Source organism: Gossypium hirsutum, chromosome A05 (genome assembly GCF_007990345.1).
Source record: "Gossypium hirsutum isolate 1008001.06 chromosome A05, Gossypium_hirsutum_v2.1, whole genome shotgun sequence".
Taxonomy (NCBI): domain Eukaryota; kingdom Viridiplantae; phylum Streptophyta; class Magnoliopsida; order Malvales; family Malvaceae; genus Gossypium; species Gossypium hirsutum.
This window is the reverse complement of record NC_053428.1, coordinates 17,476,589-17,498,672: the sequence shown is the minus strand read 5'-3', so window position 1 is coordinate 17,498,672 and position 22,084 is coordinate 17,476,589. Positions and strand designations below refer to the sequence as shown.

At 35.9% G+C, this 22,084-nt stretch overlaps 4 protein-coding genes across 5 annotated transcripts; 1 reads left to right on the top strand and 3 right to left on the bottom strand.

The window, feature by feature from the left end:
• Window positions 1-818: 818 nt before the first annotated feature.
• On the bottom strand, window positions 819-3,819 carry LOC107905748 (SWI/SNF complex subunit SWI3B). The gene is made up of 6 exons (XM_016832481.2): window positions 3,418-3,819; window positions 2,833-3,260; window positions 2,280-2,633; window positions 1,614-1,752; window positions 1,133-1,266; window positions 819-1,052 (listed from the first exon to the last, which is right to left on the bottom strand). Exons 1-6 carry the CDS (start codon window positions 3,614-3,616, stop codon window positions 912-914), a joined length of 1,395 nt encoding a protein of 464 aa, XP_016687970.1. The 5' UTR covers window positions 3,617-3,819; the 3' UTR covers window positions 819-911.
• Window positions 3,820-4,887: 1,068 nt separating this feature from the next.
• Window positions 4,888-6,706, bottom strand: LOC107905747 (UPF0047 protein YjbQ). The gene is made up of 6 exons (XM_016832480.2): window positions 6,197-6,706; window positions 6,060-6,120; window positions 5,855-5,949; window positions 5,680-5,768; window positions 5,523-5,565; window positions 4,888-5,144 (listed from the first exon to the last, which is right to left on the bottom strand). The coding sequence occupies exons 1-6, from the start codon at window positions 6,371-6,373 to the stop codon at window positions 5,073-5,075; spliced, it is 537 nt and encodes a 178-aa protein (XP_016687969.1). The 5' UTR covers window positions 6,374-6,706; the 3' UTR covers window positions 4,888-5,072.
• A 372-nt stretch (window positions 6,707-7,078) lies between these two features.
• On the bottom strand, window positions 7,079-15,862 carry LOC107905746 (tetratricopeptide repeat protein SKI3). The gene is made up of 22 exons (XM_016832479.2): window positions 15,642-15,862; window positions 15,479-15,562; window positions 15,148-15,348; window positions 14,929-15,051; window positions 14,770-14,853; window positions 14,621-14,671; window positions 14,099-14,191; window positions 13,511-13,651; window positions 13,335-13,415; window positions 12,932-13,179; window positions 12,677-12,848; window positions 12,157-12,272; window positions 12,006-12,063; window positions 11,738-11,803; window positions 11,327-11,539; window positions 11,109-11,160; window positions 10,353-10,726; window positions 10,160-10,254; window positions 9,730-9,969; window positions 8,732-9,375; window positions 8,373-8,576; window positions 7,079-7,434 (listed from the first exon to the last, which is right to left on the bottom strand). The coding sequence occupies exons 1-22, from the start codon at window positions 15,651-15,653 to the stop codon at window positions 7,256-7,258; spliced, it is 3,531 nt and encodes a 1,176-aa protein (XP_016687968.1). The 5' UTR covers window positions 15,654-15,862; the 3' UTR covers window positions 7,079-7,255.
• Window positions 15,863-18,305: 2,443 nt separating this feature from the next.
• Window positions 18,306-21,572, top strand: LOC107905745 (uncharacterized protein At3g52155, chloroplastic). Of its 2 annotated transcripts, XM_016832477.2 has the most exons (6): window positions 18,306-18,683; window positions 18,820-18,919; window positions 19,031-19,210; window positions 19,402-19,519; window positions 20,424-20,477; window positions 20,603-21,572. In XM_016832477.2, the coding sequence occupies exons 1-6, from the start codon at window positions 18,338-18,340 to the stop codon at window positions 20,669-20,671; spliced, it is 867 nt and encodes a 288-aa protein (XP_016687966.2). In that variant the 5' UTR covers window positions 18,306-18,337; the 3' UTR covers window positions 20,672-21,572. The 2 variants fall into 2 exon arrangements, with proteins under 2 accessions (XP_016687966.2, XP_016687967.2); XM_016832478.2 differs by lacking the exon at window positions 20,424-20,477.
• Window positions 21,573-22,084: the final 512 nt, after the last annotated feature.

Genomic DNA, 22,084 nt, shown 5'->3' with positions numbered 1-22,084 from the left:
GGGCCCAGTGAGCTTAACTTGACCCACTAATTTAGAAATTTCTGACTTTTCCAACTAAGGCGTTACCATGCAATAACTTCTTTGCAACCAACGAAAAAAGTAACCAGGAAAAAGGAAGAGATTATCTTTTATTTTTAAAGGGAAAAATGAACCCCAAAATAAGTTAAAAGGGCAAAAAGAAAAGAGGTTATTTTTACAGGTCTGATCTGTCCAGAACGACGAATATACAAGAATCCAACGACAATAAAATCCGTTCAATCCAATTGGACCCTATTATATATAAATTTCACAATTTCATTGGTAAATCAGCTGATGTAACAGTCGGGCTGAGTTCCATTCCTTTCAATTGAGATTAGACTTCTTTTATTAATTTTTTTTATTTTTTCAAATTAATTTTGAATTGAAAAAATAAACTTTAATTCTTTCCTTAAGCAATTAGTTTTTTTATGTAAATAAAAAAATAATCAAACTATTATATATATTTGCAAAAGAATTTTTTGTATAGTAAATTGAAGTTTGATTATTTTGCAAAAACTAATCGAAGTTGTATAGTCTAATGTGCTATCCCAAGCAATTATCAGAGGAATTCACGCTATTTACCATTTAACCAGAATTGCATATGTTGCTTGCTGAAGACCTGAATTACAGTCTCCGGCTCCAGATGTTATGGTTTTCAATTTTTCATTTATAATAGAGAGAGCACATAGCATATGTTGTACAATGTTGGACCAGGTTTTTCCAGCTTTGGTTATATACTAACTGCGATTCACTTTTTTGCCTACATACTTCAGAAAGATTGTAACGCAATTTACCTGCAATTCAAGAAATTTTCTCCTTTGGCCATAACCATCTGCAGAGGCAGAATACAGAAGAAAAAGAAAACAATTGTTCTTCACCACTTTTTCAGTATTTCATGTATAGTTTCTACGAAATGAAAGATTGAGCTGGTCAATAAAAAGGAGATTCTTCATGCTCTCCAATTGTTGCCTCTCTTTCTCAGTCTGCAAATCCATCTCCTCAAAACGAAGAAACTTGTCTTGTATCTCTTTCATCTGCACACCTCAAGATATACAGTAAATAATCATATGACATCTATCATCCTAGACACTCATCTTGAAAATCTTATACATACCTGCACTTCTGTAATCCCAGTAATTGCCCTTTCAATATCTAGTTCTTCCTTGTCAAGTAGTGAATTTGCATCTGCATATGCTGCTCTTTCCAATGCATTTTGGTTGGTGTCACCATTAGATGAAATTTCTGATTCTGTGACAGAAGGAAATAATCTCACCAACAAAATCCCAACAAGTCTGATAAGAGATGTGCAGATAATAATGCTAGATGATCTTTCTTATTTATTTATCTAACTTCACTTCTTTCGGGTTTGGTTGGTTCTTGAGGAAGATGTTAAAATGTAAACCATTTGGAGCCACCTCTTCTTAGCATATCAAATGTGAAAATGGCCAGACTACAAGGAAGCTTAATACAGAGTTACATCATTTGTTGCAATGATATGGGTAGACTGCAATTAATACCAATGTGGAAACAGTGCGATTAAATAAGTAAATGCTGCAATGCTTGAATGTTAGGGTAAAACCAGAAGGGATTCAAACCTCGTTTCGAGTTTCTTTCAAGAGACCCAATCCCCACTCTGCTAGCCGTGATGCCGTCGACCTGAGATAGAACAGAAACAGCTGCTTGGGCAGCTGCTTCTGCAATCTCTACACCAGCCAAAGCTGACAAAAAGGCAGCCTGAAAAAAGGAGGTAGCAAGTATAAACAAATTGTTTACTAAAGCAAAACTACATCATCATCCAATAATTGATGTTTCCGAACAAAATTAAAATATATTTAGGGCATAAAGTCAATGCTTATAACCTATTGGATCTTGCATGCAACTAAAAGTACTAAGCCCTTTCCCCTCAAATGGAATCATGGGATAAATATTGCCGACAGAAACAAATTGTTGAACAGCAGCAACTAATTGTAAATGATCCAAATCCATTACTTGGAAAGCACTTCATAGACCAATACAAGATAAGATATCCACACTAGCATGCAATGCATAGATTGACTGATGACTGAGTTTATGCAGGTACTTCATATTCCCTAGACCTTTGTTGCACCAGTGTAAAAAGCAAGTTAAGCAGCCATGCAGGAACTCGTGATGAAGATGATGCAAGTACAAGCATTAGGTGCTTTTGTGCCCAAATATTAGCTTAGCAATTTCCTAGTCCATGTTATTTGATGTTCCGAGTTAAACACGAGAAAAAGACATACCTGAGCCATGATTGGGTTGCTTGCGTCAGCCAGAGGCGTGAGGCACATCCTTTTATTAGTTTCAAATCCAGATTCATCATCGTTTGATAATGGATGTCTGAGATATTCCTCCCCAAAAGGAAGCTTAACGAAATGAGCCACACAATCCTTGTCGGTTCTACCACCAACATGTTGTGCAACCTTCTTCCAGTCATCACCATAATGCATAATGGCTTCCAGAAGCAGCAATGTCTCTTTTTCTGACCAATCTGCCTTGGCTTCATCAGTGATCTCTACCCGCCTGAAATCAGCATTGCTTAGACCAACCCTGAAATTGCCCCGAACATAACACCTTGCACACAGGGTGGAGTCATACTGCACAAAAAAAGAGGGTAAGAAAACACAGCAGCTCATGGTAAATCGATTGTTAACCTAGAAGCATGAGTGTAAAGTAGTGGCCTTTCCTTAATTAAACTAAGATAATGATTAGGAGGACTTAACAATAAAAGAGAACAGTACTAGAAAAGGGTGTAAGAAAACTATGTTAATAACATTAAGAAGGGAAAAAGGATACCTTGTCGCAAACGAAGCAAGCAATGGTACAAAGAGACTTGCACGCCCCACAGATTCGCCTGGAATTAGAGGAGTGTTTGGAGGTGGGGGCAGCAGAAGAAGGGGATTCAACAGAAGGGGAATCTGAGGATTTAATGTTAGAACCAGTATCTTTGGAGGGCTTGGAAAGAGCAGAGGAGGCAGAGTAATTGATGAGACCCCAGTGGTCAAGGAAATCGAAAACCCTCCGAATGGATCCAACATCACCAACAAGAGTCTTCCTGACGTCAGTGAAGGTAATCTTACGGGAAGGGTTTACCCTGAATAGCTTTATAATTGAGTTCCTGTAATAAATGTAAAGACCAGGGCCTTTGGAAGCCGAGCGACCGTCGAAAAACTCCGGAAGGAAACGGGACTCGCAAGAGTCTATCTTATCCCACGAGAACCACCCTGTTTATTTTAACCCCAAAAAAACAAGGGAAGAAAAACAGCATCGATTAACAACAACCAAGCAAGAGAAAAAATAGGGGGAGGGAAGAGGGAAGAAAGAAGTCTAAGAGAAGAGAGAGAGAGAGAGAGAGAGAAGAGGCAGTGCAGCAGCACTTACGGGAGTAGCTGGGGACGTAAACGACGTCGGCATCGGCGGAAGGAGGACGGCTGGTGGGCGTGGAGGGGACTTCAGAGTTGGGTGCCGTTTGGGAAGAGAATTTGGAGGGGAATTGGGGAGATGGCTTCAACTGGTTTGAGTTCGAGATGGGGATGCTCTCTGAGGAAGCAGCTTCTTTCACCGGTGATTTCTCTGCCATTCCGTCCTTTCTTTCTCTCTTTTCCGTCGGCCTCTACTTTACTATTTTCGGCCCTTTAGTAGTGGTCAAATTCTATTGAAGTTCCTTTAGTATAGATTTTTTATCTTATTTAGTCCCTCTATTATAATTTTTTTTGGCAGAAATAATTTGATAATTCTATTCTCTTTATTTTTCAGAGGGATTACTTTTTTTTTTAATATGTGATCACATAGGATTGGACGATCTTTTTACATATTAAGAAAAACAAAAAAAATATATAAAAAATATGTCCAATTCTAAAAAAAAAGTTAAAATGTATATTTCATGTCATGAGATATTTAAAGTAAAATCATGTGAAGTTATTTGAAAAAATTATTAATAAAATTGATCAGAAGTACATATTCTAAAATGTAAAAAGTAAATAATTATCTTTGATACAATTTAACCTATTGAAGCGATAGTACTCGTACAATAATAATGTTACCAAATTTCCAAATTATTTTAGTTACTTTTTATCTGATTTATTTATAATTAATTAATTTGATTTTTTTTAGAATTTAATTAATTTGAATTTAATTTGTGTAAATTCTCTCCTAAAATAATTGAAACTATTAATTATATAATTCTAACTTAAAAAACTAAAAAGAAAAAAATTCACAGCTTAAATTCAAGTTCATAATTATCCCTTCCAATAATATCATGAATTACAATTTAAGTCATTTATGAAAATTACTTTCATTTTTTTTCAATAATGTTGTCTGAAGTAAAATAAAATTTGGATATTTCGTGAACTGATCAACAATATCCAGCACATTTTTTAAGTTTAAAAAATATCTCATCAATTAATCTTAACAGAGAAATCGAGTGAATTGAAAATTTTCCATTATAGGTCTCTAAAACGCTTTCTCTAACTCTCTTATCCCAGCTTTCTAGCTTTTTTAACAATAAAGTGGGTTCCGATCACCTCCATTTTCTTATATGCCTTTGGCCGGCAGAATGAGGTGGGTTAAAAACTTCCTCTGGCGGCTGTAGTCTCCCTGACACCACCCTCGCCGGATTTTCGCCGGATTTTCGTGGGTGTTTCTCGACGTTTTTGCTGGGGCTCTAAAATTAAACTTAACAAACAAAAAGAAGACCAATGTAGGCTACACAAGAAATAAAAATGAGAAGAAATCAACGAAAGCAAAGGGATAGAAGTAAAAATTCTTACTCGACAATAACTATGGAAGAGAAGTTTAAGGTTGGGGAGATCTCTTATGAAATCGATTGAACAGAGATTAGGACGGAACAGATTGATCAAAACTAACTATAATCATGCCATAGCATCTTGCTGTAAATGTTATTTCGACAAAAGACACTGACTAGTTTATAGAGTTCGAACTCATATTGATGTATCCCATCAAATCTCATTACGAGACCATCTTAAGTACAATACCATTACACAGATGAGGGAAACAGAGCATCTGTATATAGTACCTCAGATGCCATTGAGGGTCACCACCACCCTACGAGCTGTTGGTGCATCGCGATGCTCACAAAGCCAAATCCCCTGAAGCATAACAGTGTGAAAAAATATATAAATAAATTAAAAATTCAAACAAGATGTTACACATGATTTAGCATTTGCGGGGTAAATTGATCACAGGCATTCAAAGCAAGAAATGCAGCGCATAGAAGTGGGAACATTCATTTTCTCAATGCATAAATTGTACGATTTGTTAAGTAGGAAAACCGTAAAGCAAATTCAAACAAGATGTAACCCAAGTTTTAGCAACCGCAGGGCAAATTAAGCGAGGGCATTCAAAGCACGAGATGCAATGCATGAGAAGTGGGAACATTCATGTTCTTAATGCATATGGGCAGTCAAAGATAAAGACCATATATACAGTGTGATGATCATTGTCAGTATTTGCCAAATATGATGTACCTGCCAAGTTCCCATGTTAAGACGTCCATCTGTAATGGGAATCCTGTAAGAATAACATAAAGATCAGGTGAAATGAAGACTGAAGATCAAATCCTTGGAAGCAATTAAAAGGAAAAAAAAGTGAATCTTAATTCTTATCAAACCGAAGTATACGCACGTGAGGGCGCAGCCAAACATTGATGATTTGATATGGGCTGGCATGTCATCAGGGCCTTCAAGCGTATGCTTCCAAGGCGCAGATCTTCCCTGCAAAATGAAGAATGAAATTTCAAGCACCATTTAAAAGAAAATAAAAACAAAACCCTCTACTCTGTATTCTGTTATCTCTATACCTCAGGAACTATTTTGTTGAGGAACGTCTCGGTGTCGTCACGAACGTCCGAGTCATAATTTTCATTGATAGTAAGAGAAGCACTCGTGTGTTGCACTGGAATTTTGAAATCGTTATACATACAGATACAACTCTTTTCTAAAAAAAATCATTGTACAGAGAGAGGATGAAAGAAGTGAAGTGAAAAATAGTGAAAGAGAACTCACGGAATAGATGAGCAAGGCCACACTTAAATTCTGATAAATCTGGCCTAATTTCCTTCAATATCTGACTCCCAAAAGAAAAGTTAACTGTGGAAAACAAATGGAATTGGCAGGCAAGAACAGGAGGCTTGAATTGTTACCTGAGACGTAACGAGATGGCAGCCCCGCCGAAGGGGAGGAAGAGTTACGGTCTTCTGAGCCCACTTGGGGGCGGGGACGGTAGCAGCCATGGAATTGGAATCGGTGGAGGATGTGCGGTGTACTGCTTTCACCCACGCAGGCTTTGATGAAAATATTGCTGAGGTTTGCATCAACATCTTCCGATTTCTTTCCCAAAGCTTCTAAGTTGTAACCTAACCCACTTATTTCACATGACTAGTTATTCAGCTGATCAAGCCCATACCCAGGGCAGAGTATTGCGATGCGAACGGGCTCTTTTATGTTCCGCATGTATCATTGATATTTTTTGGGCCATTTTGCAAATTGAATGGAACCCTCAAATTCAATGTGTGTGGTTAGGATGGGAAACTCGAGTGGTAGTGGAAGGGACAAATATTGCGAAATTTATCACTGCTCTGTAGTTAGCACTTCACAATAGATGTCTGATATTGAAAATTACTATCAATCTTTATGGACTTTAGATGTATCATTTCTCACTCCCACCCTGCTTCAGTTTAATATTTGTTAATTACATCCCTCTTTGCGACTACCAGCCTCATCTTGATGAGGACGTGGCCGGCTACCATTTGCGCACGTTATTCTTGGCAAATGCCAATTAACAAGATAAGTTCGCTCCTATTCAAATAACCAAACAACTCTACATACATACAATCTTTTTTATTGTTGTTATAGAAAAATTACAAATGACATCGGGAAATGAAATAGAACTCGGAAGAAACTGCCTCGTTCGTCGTTGAATGCTCACGGTCTCTCTTAATTTCTTATTTGCTTCTGGATAGCAGATCGCTGCAATGAGTATCAGAACTTTCCATAACTATATTTAGGAAGCAGCTGCCAATTACTTGACAAAATTGGAGGTTAATTAATTGCATTCAAGAAAACACAGGTCAATCTACAAAACCCGATTGTACGATGAGGAACAAGTAGTCCTAGGGATTCATTCTATAATCTGTATAAACAAAGTAGGATCTTGAAAAGTTGTGTGCTATTGTTCAATGTGCGGAATTGAGTCTCTCTTGTTACAAAAGCTTTGGCAGAACTTTCCAATATCTCAAGTCAGAAGGGTTTGTGTGAATGGCTCGAAGAACCCATTGCAGGGGACTTTGGCAGCCCTCCACCCTGGATGAACTGTCAGACTCGGATGCAATCTGTCTTGCAAGCAAATGCATTTGAAAAAACAGCTCTGCTGGTCTCATTTCTGCACGCACACACATACACACAAAAAAAAGAACCTCAATTATCATTGAAGGCATTAGCATCGAATCCTAGAATCACACAGTCAAGAAACATTTATGTATCAAGCCAGCTTATGAAATTAGACGGATGTAGCTATGGATCCATTGACAGAATATTCAGTGACAACGAATACTAATGTCTGGCACCAGTCAACTACTCTGCATACAACTGCCATAAAAAGTTGCAAGATCCGCTTTTGCAAGACCCGGATGAACTGATTGATTTGATATAATAGTCACAGATCTATTACAATCCTTAGTGCTACATAACATCATAATGCTCTTATTTCTTAATATTTATTTGACAGAACTTGAGGTTTGCCTATTTTTTAATCATTCAGTTAAATATCATTGTACTTGGTATACATCTGGTAATTGACAAGACAACTGGGGTCCTCGGCACGAGTTGATGAAAGCTAGTTGGGACGTTTTAGGTTTACATGTACAAGAGAAAAGGTAATGTTTCCAAGGGGAAGACTAACCCAACTATAGCCTTCTTAAATGCTTGCTTGTGGCTCTTTGTATTTTTGTTCAACGGTTTTGGGATAGACATCAAATGATTGCTCTTTGGTCAGAGCTTAACTTTAAAAAACATAAACATTATTTAGGCACTGAACACTAGCAAGCACTTCGAAATCTGTATAGTGCACCAACCCCAACTCCTTGCCATTCCCCTTTATATGGAACAAGAAACTCTCATCCATCAACCAGTCAAGGGAGGAGGTGTTAATATTGCAATTGATGGTAGAGCTTGTTCTTTTATAATCCCTTCAAAATTTCAAGCAACATGCCAAGTAATCAACCAATTTCACAGACGTGTGTGCACACATAAACCTTTAGTGGAAAAATGCGTGTATGTATATATAAGACATTAAAAATAGAGGGTGGACTAGGAGTGGACCTGGTGGCCAAGAAAACCATTCAAGGCGAAGATTTCTCTCCCACTTTTTCCTAGAACCAATGCTTCCTTCTGCTTGGGCTAACAATGCTGAGACAATGGGTATTGGGACCGAAGAAGTTATATGAGCTTTACTGAGACTCCTTATGGCACTGGATAAAAATTGCGAATCATGATACCTCCTTGCAATCTCCATAGAAGTGACACCTGAATCATCAATTATAGTCTCTATTTGAAGGGAAATTTTATAACTCAAAAAAGATAAGTATAAAAAAATCCATATGTAGCTGAACTTTAAAGAAGCATGTTAGACACTTAAAAGAAATCATCCAAAAAAATAATCTCCATCAATAGGTGGATACCATGACAAAGGAAAATGCAGCTCTCAGCACTGGTCAACGAACAAGGTTGTTCCAGAAATTCCTCTGCTGAAAGAAAGTCCCGATTCCATAAACATATCAGGCCCATCACTAAACTATATACAGCCATCCACATATTCCATGAATTATTCCTCCCTTCTGAGCCTTCCTTGAAGGCTAACTCAAAAATATTTGAAACAGGTTGCTCTTCATACTGAGATTCCATCAGTTTTAGGCATAGCCAACCAACTAGAAAATCTGTCTTAAGCTCCAAGCACCTCTCATACTCTTCTTTAGAAAATTTTAAATTTCCTTCTGCAGCGTAGGCGCGACATAATAGTAAGTGTCCGAAAAACTGGAAGCTATCCGGAAGAGAAAGTGCTGAAGCATTTTTGGCTTGGTCAATACAGCCCATTATATTCCCCCTTTGCAAAAGAATTTCAGAAGCACATAAATAAATCTGAAACTTCTGATATTGACAAATGGCTTCTTTTCCAGAATAGAACTCATTAGAAAGAGCCACACTTATGAGACGCTCAAGAACAATACAGATGTTTACAGGAAATCTCTCTTCACGTGCTTTCTGTAAAAGATTAAGGATAAGCAAGTATCGGGCATTATGGTTCCATGGCTCCCGCCGTAAGCACCTGCAAATTTAGAATAGACACAACAAGTCATCCTTAATTACATAACCAACAAAAACAGTTCAGATTGAACTGCAAGGAATGTCTTCATAGACTCAATTTCCAACTAAAACCAAAGATATTTGCATCCTCTCCTTCGAGGGGAGGGGACGCAGGCAGCCTTTCTTAAGGGAGAGGAAAGAAAATTGTTATGTGTGCCAAATTTAGGAATTGCATAATGTATTCCATGCAGAGACTGCAATAACATACTCCCCCTGAAATGCAGACAAAAACCAACTGGTTTTCTAGAGTAATAACCTACAAGCCAAAAACCATGAAAGAAATAAATAAACTGATAGCAGGTAATAGTTAAAATACTTCTGCAATTCTTGCATGGCTCCAGAACTCGTGCATTGACAGCTACATGTTGGGAAAGAGAATCTCGGTTCACTATTGCCGATCGCATGGCAAGCAACTGCCCCAGCACTGGAAATCTCCCAGGCCGATTTTAAGCCCTCTTTGTTCTTAGAGTCAGAATCGTCAACGACGGAACATCTACTTGACACATGACTATTTCCCCATACTTCACTGCATAGCAAAAGATAACCAAGTAGGTTCCTGTTCCCACAACACTCATGTTAGAATTGCAAGTAGGTTGACAGAAAGCTAAAAGAAAAAAATATTATATATTGCATGTTTAGTATAGGTAGCATCAATATGCACACGGTAATAACTAATAGAACCTTATTAAAATTCCTAATCATTGCTTAGGGACTTCCAAAAATTGCTAGCTAGAATCAAAATATACCTTATTAAAATACTGTTAGGGTACATGTGAAGAGCTTTTCTAAGATGGTTGACTCCATTCTGAAACCCAAGATAGTGCTTTGTCCTATGTTTAATCTGCGTAAACCAAAGGTATAGTGACATACAATAAATGCATAGGGCCTAAACTAGTACAGAATAGAATACTCAATTTAAAATCGACAAAGAAGGCATACTAGTTTGCTAAGTGCTATTAGATAATGCATCCCAGTGATCTCCTCCTGTGATGCAAGAAAGTATCGACTGCTTGAAATAATCGATTCCAGCCTATTATTCTGATCCAGAGCATTAATGGCAGACACAATAAAGCTTATTTTTGAACTATGAAATAATTCCTTCGGCATTTTCAGAATGCTACCAATTGCTAAATCCGGTCCAGAAATGTAGTACAGCAATCTACAAATGAAACTAACAGACACAGCTGCAGATATCCTATCCATGGTAGAAACGCTGGCAGCCAGGGCCCTAGTCACAGAGAGGGCTGAATCATTCTCACCCAATTGCCATAAGGAGAAAGCATATATTTGCAAACCTTCAGCATCAAGCATACCTTACAAAAAAATATATATTAACATAGAAGAGATTAATCACGCCTTTTGAAAGATCAAACATAGAATCTAGATCATTAAAAAAAAAACATAGAATCTTGTGAAGTCAAAAGTCAACTATGTTTTTTATCCACACTTCTGAATCAGATCAGGAAGAACATGATAGCCATTAAAAGACTGAAGGGGTATGCTTTCCCAAGAAAACACCTATACTATGATATGTTAGCAGATGCACGTTGCATTAACTTCAGTGAAATGTTGGACTCACTGAAAAGAACCATTGCTGCATGAGTCCAACTCCTTCCCCTACCAGAATAAAGCATAGCAATATAGAAAATGTAAACAAGCTACCACTGAGTAATCAGATATCAATATAATTAAAACCTTCTTTCTTCAAGTCTTCACATTCTTGCACAGCACCAATGGCATTCCCTGCCTGCCCATGAAATAAAAGGGAAAAAAGCCTTTTGGTTATTCAGGAAAGGAAAACTAAATGTTTTATGTTACTGAGTCTGTGACAATAAGATTAAATTAAAAGAATATATCAACAAAAGTCTGCAAAAACTACACATTTACATTAAAAATGTGAAAAGGTTCTTTACCTTACTAAGTGATCTAGCCAAATTAGTTGATATGTCTTTCAAGTGAGATTTGAGGACAGTGCCTAAAGAAATGTTGATGGCATAGCGAGCTAGCCTGTAAGATGCAATGGCAGTTTGAAACTGCATACGTGCCTCGTGAACTAGCCCATTTAAATTATGGGATTCATGGTAGTGCGGTGCCCGTTGCACAGCCTGCTGGATAGCTCCAAATACCTGTTATAAAACACTAGAACTATCAAACAAATACTTGTTAAAGCATGGTTCTTATCAGCTGTTGCTACAGGTATATCATTCCCAAATAGTGGTATGCTTCAAATATTTTTGCGGTTGACTTTCTTTAGCGACTTTCTCGTGTGTGTTTTTTCTTATTTTTTATGAAGATGATGTGCTGTAACATTTTAGCTACAATACCTGCGAAGAAGAAAGGTTCCCAGAAAGTAAAGCAAGCTTAGCAAGTCCAATTTGGAACTCTGCAAGCTGCAAATAAAGCAAAGATCTGATTACAGTTGCATAAAGTATTTGTAAAATGCAGGTCAAGCCCAGCAGTTAAAACTGCTCTGGTAGGATATGGTTACGGCCTTAATTTCTTTGCTGACCGTACAGGATTATACAGCAAACAATTAATTCAAGGTTAATTTCATACCTTGGGAAGAGCATAAAACATGATATCAACACTTACGGGAAATATCTCCACAGCACGTAGGCAGCTCTCAAAAGCATCATCTGGTGTTGAATCCCTAAAAAATTAAGTATGGTTCAGTATTGATATGACTATTAACTGAAAAATCATTTCTAAATATTTTTGTAACAGAAAAAAGTAAAAAATTTACCCAGTATGAGCATCAGCTGACATGCCAGCCCATGGTAATGCCAGGGATGGATCTATACCTCTAGCACAGTCAAATGCTTGCCTAGCCAATTTCTTCTCATTCTCTTCTCTATAAAGCTGCCAAAATATAGAGGCGGTAGATACCCATCAAGGCATCAACAATTAGACTCTTAACAACAAGAGTAGATCAAGACAAGTTTAAGCACACACTTCAAAGGTTAACCTTAGGGTTGCATTTGAGCTAAGAATTGCACAATTTTCAAGCTCCTGAACATCCATAGAAAGTGACTTCTAACACAGCAACTACTAACCATCTATTGAATATGACATCTGAAATCGTTAACATTCTTCCCATAGAATATAGCCTGCCTATACAGGATTTATTTTTCTACATACTAAACACATTGTAAATGCAATATTAGTCAATTCATAAATAAATAACAAAGTTGGTTTCATAAGTTGGTTTCATTTATTTTCAAATTACAATCTAAATCCAGGAAAATAAAATAAGTGGATGGTACCTTTCCAAGATATGCCCAAGCATAGGCTAAAGACACATCCAACTGCAGTCCCCTAATTAACGAGTGCTGCTTAAGTGCATTACACTCAGTCAAACAGCTCAAAGCCACCCAGAACTCAGAGTTCTCACCCTCTAGTGCTAAAGCCCCCAGTGTCAACTTCTCGGGTAACTTCCTGATAAAAAAGATAGTAAGTCAAAAGAGCAAATCTGCAGGAGCATGAAACGGTTCTGTAAAGAAAACCACCTAAGATCTTACCAAGTACACTTATCAAGTGTGTAATCCTGATTGAAAGAAGAGATAAGATTAGAACTAATTGCAATGTCAATGTAGATATTAGCCTGCCATGGAGCTAAGTGCAAAGCTCGTTGATAAGAGTTTCTGGCAGATTTAGCAGCCAAACGACAGGTATTCTTCCATGTGTATACGGACTTCTTGAAAGTTTCTGCATTGTATTCTAAACTCTGGCTCTCCTCTGTCCATGGAAAAACTTGTGCATATGTAAGCTGGCCAGGAGAAGAATATCCCTCAAAATTGAATCAGTCATGTTTCAACAATAGGGTTGCAAAATATATGGCCCCACCCCACCAAAATAAAAAGCCTCCCACCCCCAAAAAAAAAAAATCAAGGGACATCTAAGGGCTAAACATAGATTTTTTACCAGAACATCACCATGCAACTTCCATGTACATGATGAATTTCCAGCTGATTTGATGCTTGCTTCTGCAACTTTACATGCGTCCTGCAACAATCCAGGACCAAAATATTAATATTATATTCTTGTCTTTTCTGTCATAAAAGTTGCAAGCCATTCAATCAAACTGAAAGATGACTAACCTCTAATAATGAAGCTGCCCATCTGAACGCTCCTGAATTTCTACATTCTTTTGCCATACCTAGCAGTCCAGAAGCAAGTCCATAGAGTGCAGACATGTTTTGTGGCGAGATCTTTAGTGCTTGCTGAAATTGTTCAATTCCCTTGATGAACAAAGACAATGGTACCACACGCGATTGTCATCATTTCATAAAGAGTATGTGATGAGTAGTGCAATAAATGAAAATCATAACTTGTCAGCTTAACATCCGTGAGCACTCCAAAAAAGGAATGAATTGAAAGGATATCGATAGCTAACTGAGAAAATTTTCATTAGAGTACACGAGATTTCATTAGACTAGCTTGTCAAATGACTGAATGAAGAATCAATAAACAGAATCAATTCCTAATTTTGAGCCAAAAAAGGATATCAATAGCTAACTGTGAAACATTTCATAACTACCACCTCATAAGATCCCATTGAGATTAACTTTAACTCTAAGCTATCACATGGATATTGCTTAAAAAGTGAAGGTAGGTTCTATCTCATAAAATTAAAAGGTAATGACATTCGGTGAGTTAGAAGGGAAAACATAACAAAAAGGTTTTACCTTTCTAAAGGAACCAAGCATCAAAAAGATGTTTCCACATTCAATCAGCGCAAAGACTCTTGAATCTTCTAATTCAATTGCACGTGAATAGGACTGTTAAAAATGCCAAAATAAATTAATTGCTCAATGGTTATATAGGACCCAGCATATAAATTTATGAAAGAATTCTTTAGACAGCTGAAGATGAACATTGGTTATGGTGAGCATAAATATGATTTAGACGAAAAAGAAAATATCGAAAATGAATGGACTGTCTTGCTTTCTGCATGTTCATTTGTCCACGAGAAAACAGCATGCAGTTAACTGCTTGTTTTCAAGTATTTCCCAGTTAAGCACAAGAGATAGTAGCATTACGTAGCATTATCTGATGAGGGCATTCAAGTTTATTGCTTTCTTACCCAAATTCCATATTTGATATGCGAAACACATACTGAATAAGTTTAGGAGAGTATATTGCTCCAAATAGAAAAGGGGAAAGTAAAGGAAAAAATGAGTTTAAAAGGTGAAAGGAAAGTGAAATACCTTAATAGCAGCAGTAAACATGCCAAGCCGGTGGTAGGCAAGACCAAGAGCCTAGAAGACAATTAGTTATAATTAGAATAGGGTGAACAAAATTAAACAGCATTTTGAAAACAGAACAGGTAGATGGTAGAATTAAATGAAAAACTTACTTCCCACAAATCAGGAGAAGTCGGATAGCCCCGAATAGCTTGTTGAAGACTTTGTACAGCTTCAGACCATTTCTTTTGATGCACCTGCTCCAATTAATGCAGATGCACACCAATAAAAAAAAATCAAGTCTTTCGAGTGATAAAAGACAAAAAGAAAACCTGGAGACAACCCAATCGGCGGAAAGCCCAGAAAGCCCTGGGAGAGTTGTGAGAAGCATCTTTGCAAATTGCGACCTCCAAGGTCTCCTTGCCTTGACTATCCAACAAATCACACAAAGCTTCCTGTAAGCGTGTTTTATTTCATTTAAGGTCAATCCAAGAAGAAAAAAAACGAAAGAGAAAAATATGGGAGGGGAGGAGGAGGAGGAATATAGATACCCCAGAATCGGAATCATCGGGATTAAGGGATAACGCTCGCTGGTAACACTTGATGGCTCTGGGGATATCGACCGAAACGGTGGCGTAGTAATGGCCCAAGTAGATGAAGGCAGCTGCGTTCTTAGGGTTTTGTTTAACGGAAATCACCCAATGCTCCGCCGCTTTCTCTTTCTCCGTCTGAGTCTCCCACAAGCATACTCCCTGCAATGCAAAATCACATGTGCATTTCCTCTGTTAGTACCGATATTAGCTCAGAACAAACACCCGCACAAAAAAGGAAACAGAAAGGAACCAATAATTGCTATTATTCTTCTTCTTATTTACAGCTTACAAGTTGAAAATGAAGGGAAGAGTCATCGGGATTATTTTCGACCAACTCCTCCAGTCGCCTTCTTTCTTCTCCCTCCAGCTCACCCTGAAATTATCCATTTCAAATGTTATTGCCGAGAAATTTTAACAGACCAACGGAATGAATAAATCAACAAGAAAGAGACCGTTGTTTTCATTTTCTGTTTTGCGAATGTAACCGGGAATCCTTAAAACCCTATATACTTCCAGCTTGCATTCTATATCTCGTATGCAGAATATTTGTAACTAATATACGTATATTATATGTGTATATGAACTGAGAGCCAGGGATGGTGCTTTGAACAAAAAGAAGAGAAAGGAAAAGCCAACGATGGTGCCGTGTATTTATAGGCTCAGTCGCCCAATTTTGCCATTCCGACTAGATAAAAAAGTTATTTAAATACATAAAAGCAATTATACAGTAAGATATGCGCCTACCTGACTTTATTTTGTTAAGTAAAAACAAACATCATCAAAATTAGGAGATTTTCGAAAAACTTTAATCCAAACTAATTATCATAACCACATTTCGTCATTTGATCAATCATATTTTAAAACCTAGAAATGTGACGAATTATTGTCTTTTAATTTCCCTTAAGGTATTGATTAAACATAATTTAATTAGGTTATTACTAGCAGTACTACTTATATAAACAGGCTCTACAAGTAGTACATTGTCATTGTTGCATCTTATTTCCAACTGTCTTATAACCTTTCTCCCATACAATACGTAAACCTTCAAGAATCGTTCTAGCTTCAATGCAAAAAACCATTTTCTTGCTAATTTTGATAAAAAGTTGATTAAATCACTTAATAACGCATTTATAATTTTACATGTTTCTCCAATAATTTATGATAATTATTTATATATCTATCTTTAAGGTAAATTTAATTTCTTTTGATAATTACATTGAGTTGCTTTTAAATTTATACTCAAATTAGATACATTTTTTAAAAATGTTTTTTAATATTGTTTTTTATAGATAAAAATGAGTGTTAAGTCCGAACAAAGTAATGTAAGAAATACACTCTAGTATTTCGAGATATAAAAACTTCGAAGTTAAAAAGTATAAGATCATGTCTCGAGACATACTAGACTTTGTCTAGAGACAAAAGCTCCAATATTTCTAAATCTAAACCCATTTATCTTGAGACAATGCAGCTTTGAAGCTAAAGTTCTATAGTAATATGACAATGTCTCGAGATATTCGAGTCATTGTCTCGAGACATACAAACTTAGAACTAAAAAAATTTAGTTTGCCTAAAGGGACTCGAAACGTGTTTGAAATGAAATGAAATTTTATTGTTAGACTAACCAGGTTCTAAAAAGTGTAACGCGACCTTAATAAAAGTTCAAATTATAAGTATTTAATTGTAAACTCAGTGCTAAATGTAATATTTATTACTTGAGTTTTTAAGATAAGAAGTGTTACAGCAAGAAATGATAAAAATTAATAACCTATAACTTCTAGACCCAACAAAAAGATTGTTATTGATAAAATTAATAATAATGTATAAGTAACCCTAACGTTTAAACGATGTCGGTAAATTCAATAATCATATATTGTAGGCAGTGAGATTAATAATCATGTATAGTAGGTGATAGAGTGGTTCGCCCTGCCCCTAACTTACAGATAATATTGGTAAAATTAATAATCATATATAGCGACTCATCCTATTCGATTTAGAGCTACAGGGGAAGGTAGGAAATGACCAAAAATAATAATCCCTAACATAACCCAGCGAAAATATTGAGGTTTTTGTCTGATTTTTAGTTTATTTTGAAGTTTAAAAATATTGAGGACGTCATTTTCAAAGTTTAAAAATTTTGAACTCATATTCTCTTATTTATAAATAGTTAGAGATTATAAATAATTTTAAGTATTATGTAATATATATATCAAATACCTATAATAAGATCATTCAAAAAAATATTATATATTTAATTTTTTGAAGTTATAATTATAATTATATATAATACACGGTTGAATCAGTATAATTAAAATTAAAATATTATAAAGTATAATCTAATTGAAAAAGTGAAAGATGAGAGGAAAAAAAAAAGGTGAAATGAAAATAAATTTTAAGCGTGTTTAGTTGAGAAGAAAACGAGACAAAAGAAAATAGAAAGTGAAATCGTTTTTTATCTAATTTATAAAAAATAATTTTTCTAATTTGAAACGATGAAAAAAGAGAAAATGAAATAAAAATGTATATTTTAATTCAAAATTATGTATTTTTTAAATATTTTTTTTTCATCCAATTTTCACATCTACCAAGCAATTGATAAAATGAGAAAAGAAAATTCTTTTCATTTTTTTTTCTCTCATCCAAAAAATGCCAATGAAAAGAAGAAATATATATATATATTTTGAAAGTAAATAATAAATTTTTTATTCTTTTAATTTTATCATTTTAATTTTCATTCCTCTCAACTAAACAAATCCTAAAATTCTAACGCATCTGCACTTTGATTTCTAATTTAGGATTAAAGCACCATTCAATCTTTAAATTGGGTAATTTTTGTAAACTTGATTTTTAATTTATTCAGGTGCACATTAATTTTAAATAATAGCAAACTATTTTAAATTAATTTTTAAATATAGATATTTTTCAAAAATGAAGATACACTATTTTAAGATTATGTCATATTATTATTTGAAAATTTGAAAATATATAATCTAAAAAAATACAAAAAGTATTAAAGATATAAAGAAATTAAAATTTTTAAAAAAATTAAATGATGGTGTATAGGTTAACAAAATCAAAATTCAAAGATGAAATTAGAAAAAAGGCCCATTTTTTAGATTAATATGAAAAAAATTTATTGTAATGGGAAAATATGTTTAATTTCATGTCCCCATTCTCAGACCAAGCAATTATTTTTAACTTCACATCTATACAAAGGAAAACAATTTGGCAAATAGAGGCACAAAGATTCCAGATACTGAAATCAGAAATGAATGCTAGTGCTACCGTGGGAGTGGGCACTTGCCTCTCGACCTCCAGGCCATTGAGCATTGGCTTGACCCCAGTTCCTATCTGTTTGCTCCGGAGGAGGAGGAGGTGTTTGATGATTGGGGCGGAGGCGGAGGTGGAGCTAGCCGCGTCGGAGGCCCAACCTGCATCTCGCCGCCTCATTCTACTTCGCCATGCCAAGAGTTCTTGGCAACATCCGTCTTTGCGAGGTTCCTTTTCTTTTTTAATTCCTTTCACTAGCATTCTGACCTCTTGTTTTATTTATTTATTTATTAATCCCATATCTTGCTATCTTAATTTTCTTATCGATGAATGCGACAATTCGGCGAACACCAACCCCATCAGATCATGACCGCCCTCTCAGTAAAACCGGACGAATTGACGCTGTAACGGTTTCTCGAAAGCTCGAACGTATGGGTTGGATCCCTCAGCTTATTTTATGCAGGTTAGCTAGTTTATCTTCTTTAAATATCATATTTTGAAAACCTCACTACCGCTTTTCAGAAGATTAGAAAGCAAAAAGAAATTCACAACCTCTTAATTTATGTTGCTCCAGTGATGCCCTGCGGACCAGGGAAACGCTTAATATCATGCAGGAAGAGGCGCGTGGTTTCCTGGAAGCGGAGGTCCATTTCATATCTAGTTATTATTCCATTGCAGCCATGGATGGTCAGACTGCTGAACACCTCCAACGAACTATATGTCAATATTCAAGGGATGAATTATTCACTATTATGTCAGTTTCTCTTTTGCCTTCTGCTTTGATTAGTCCTTGGCTGTCTTTATTTTGTTTCAACGTGTCATTCTAGTCCAAGCATTAGGTTGCCACTCTTTAGTGTAAACCTGATTAGTGTAATGGTGTGCTTATTTCCTAAGAAAATGTCTACTCATAGTTTATCCCAGATTTACACTAAATCAGTTATACAGGTGTATGGGGCATAATAGGGGATGGGAAGAGGCGGCCTCCATGTTCACTGGTGCTTCCGTAGAACTCAAGACTTGTAATGCTGCTTTGCTTGAAGCTCCTGGAAAATCATGGGAAGAGGTTGTATTTCCCCTCTTCATAAACTATTTTTAGTTATGTTGTCTCAATTTCGTTCGCCCTTACATTTATAAGCTCAGTATATGCCGAGTCCAGTCGCTTGATACTCTATCACTATATATTTGACCTTTATTATCTGCAAGAACTGCACCTCTTCAGAAGTGCTGCTAACTTGGACTTGTGAACTATTCTCATAAGCTCTTATAAAGCATAATCCAGTTTATGTTTCAAGGAAATTTCTATTTTGTGTTCTTGTAGAATTTGCAGATTTAATGGTTTTGTATATTGAAATTTTGCTTGAGAACAAGATACGTGATAGACAAGGCTGATGCAAGCTTTCCGTCTTTCTTCTACTTTTTTGAAAGAAAAAAATGTAGTTGGACATTTCTTCTACTTTTTTCTGTGTTAATTAATTGCATGAAATAAGGCTTCTTTTGCTTGTACTCCGTCAAGGTAGGATATGTACATTCTAATGTGGTTACATTCTATTTTTCTTTATTTTTCCTTATATTTGGAGCAGAAAGCCATGCATTTTGCGCTGGATATTTGTCAGACACATGTCAGAAGAATAGAAGTGTGTGACCTACATAAAATTATGCTATTCAGGGGGTTCATGTAGAGGCTACAGGATGGATATTCAATAGACTTTCGAAGTTTATTCACTTGAAGCATAAACATCTGTGAAACCTAGTGCCAAAACTTTTGAAAACTGATACTTGTTTGATAAACAGTGTTGCCTTGAAATTAGGGCGTGGTATCATAAATCATTAGTAGACAGATGGGAGAAGTGGGATTAACCGTGTTTAGAACTAAATTGACTGATTCCCTTCTAAAAAAGTATAATTAAGCTTGTGAATTTGTGGTGTTCATTCTGTCTGATCCTCTCTTGATGTATCTTTTTATTTAGAAAATCTCCATATATAGAAAGCGATGGTTCAATCATAATGTCCGTTTTGGAAAGGTACAGAGATGAAGATGCAAAAACTTGACCAGTGCTGCTTAATCTCCATTTAATATCAGATTTAATATCATTTATAATGTTTGAATGGGTGAACCATTACTGAACCTAGTGTCTTACCTTTTCAGGCATTTGCTGTAGCAGGATATGGTGGGTGGAAGCTTCAAGGCATAGTGACACCCAGTAGTAACCTGTAGAGCATAGACATTCCAAAATTTTTGAACAAATCTAATCCCCCTCCCTTCTCAGTTCTCTCTGCAAGGAAAATAGAAATTGTTCAAAGAGGCAATAGCTAGAGAAAGAGTTGCTATATATGGTCTAAACCAGGTTCCAGTTCCTACAGATCTGTCGTTTGCACTTTGCAGGTAGCAGCTGTTGAAATCTACCTTGATCTACCTTGATCGAAACATTGCGGTTCCAGTTTGCACAGGTTTCAATATGTCGAATTGATGGGTGGCCATGTTGAAACAGTTGGGGTCATTTGTTAGCTTCATTATATTCCACACACAAAAGGAGATTCTGCAACTCTCTTTTCGGTTAAGACGGATTTCCTGATGCGAAACTGTCGTAGTGTAGCATGTGATGAAACTGATTATGTGAAACAATTACTTGAAAGAGTTTTGACCGTGTATAAAGGTAATTCTACACGGAAGAAATAAGGCCTGGTAAGCAGCAGGGTGAGTCCAATTACACGACGCATTAGATCAATTATTGTTTTGTTTTTATGGTTTTGGTTTGTTTCTGAGGCCTCAGGAATGAGTGAATGACCCTAACTGATAGGCTTCATGAAAATTGGGTGGTTTATCTTTAGGATACAAAAAGTTGGTTTTGCATCAAATTGAATTGTAGTTGGAAAGCAAACTATTCACAAGATAAAAAAAAATAGGCTTACTCAGAAGGTAGAAAGAAACTACAGAGTGGAAACAGCTGTGTCCTATATGCCGTGTGATATGGGTTTACCTTCACATTACCTTCCCTAGAGGCTTTTTATTTTATTTTGGGTAAATTCCCTATTTGGTCACTCAATTTTTTAAGTTGCTTTCATTTTGGTCATTAAATAAGAAATGCATCAGAGAATGCTTTCATCGATTGACTAAACACACATCGTCTATATATTCATTTTAGTCACTCAAATTTTAGGTTATTTTTATTTTGGTTACCAAAATAAATCCAAGTTTTTATTTTAGTCATCCAAGTGTTAATTCTCTAACAATAGTTAACTAAACACCACATTATATTTACATTTTCATTTTAGTCACTCAACTTTTAAGTTGGTTAGTCCAAAGACAGTCCAAAGAATTTTTTTTAAGTATTAATCTGGGTATAAAAAACTTTAACAGTATGTTTCGACTGGGGTAAGGAGAAGGAAAGTTAAGTAATTCAAGGGAAAGGATTCTTCTTGCCCTTGTTTGGATAAGTGAAGAGAGTTGAGAATTTCTCACTTTCCTCTGTTTTCTTTTATCTTTTAAATACTCCAATTTGGGGGAAAGGGAGAGAAAAGGAAAGACAATAGTTTTTTATTTTTTTTAAATTTTTCTCCTACTAATGCATTGATTTTTTTTCATTTTTTAACACCTTATTACTTTATTGTAAATGGTTCTATGTTTTTG

What these genes read in the sequence shown, in the direction of transcription:
- LOC107905748 (XM_016832481.2), bottom strand. Translation starts at nt 3,616, where the DNA reads ATGGCAGAGAAATCACCGGTGAAAGAAGCTGCTTCCTCAGAGAGCATC. An exon ending in TTACGTCCCCAGCTACTCCC is followed by an intron (nt 3,261 to 3,417) that starts GTAAGTGCTGCT and finishes TAAAATAAACAG; the next exon opens with GGTGGTTCTCGTGGGATAAG. An exon ending in CTGGGATTACAGAAGTGCAG is followed by an intron (nt 1,053 to 1,132) that starts GTATGTATAAGA and finishes TGAGGTGTGCAG; the next exon opens with ATGAAAGAGATACAAGACAA.
- LOC107905747 (XM_016832480.2), bottom strand. Translation starts at nt 6,373, where the DNA reads ATGTTGATGCAAACCTCAGCAATATTTTCATCAAAGCCTGCGTGGGTG. An exon ending in GCCATCTCGTTACGTCTCAG is followed by an intron (nt 6,121 to 6,196) that starts GTAACAATTCAA and finishes TTTGGGAGTCAG; the next exon opens with ATATTGAAGGAAATTAGGCC. An exon ending in TTAACATGGGAACTTGGCAG is followed by an intron (nt 5,145 to 5,522) that starts GTACATCATATT and finishes GTTATGCTTCAG; the next exon opens with GGGATTTGGCTTTGTGAGCA.
- LOC107905746 (XM_016832479.2), bottom strand. An exon ending in GGGCAGCTTCATTATTAGAG is followed by an intron (nt 13,416 to 13,510) that starts GTTAGTCATCTT and finishes GGATTGTTGCAG; the next exon opens with GACGCATGTAAAGTTGCAGA. An exon ending in GCCATGCAAGAATTGCAGAA is followed by an intron (nt 9,376 to 9,729) that starts GTATTTTAACTA and finishes CTAAATTTGCAG; the next exon opens with GTGCTTACGGCGGGAGCCAT.
- LOC107905745 (XM_016832477.2), top strand. Translation starts at nt 18,338, where the DNA reads ATGTTTAATTTCATGTCCCCATTCTCAGACCAAGCAATTATTTTTAAC. An exon ending in GATGAATTATTCACTATTAT is followed by an intron (nt 19,211 to 19,401) that starts GTCAGTTTCTCT and finishes TCAGTTATACAG; the next exon opens with GTGTATGGGGCATAATAGGG. An exon ending in ATAATGTCCGTTTTGGAAAG is followed by an intron (nt 20,478 to 20,602) that starts GTACAGAGATGA and finishes TTACCTTTTCAG; the next exon opens with GCATTTGCTGTAGCAGGATA.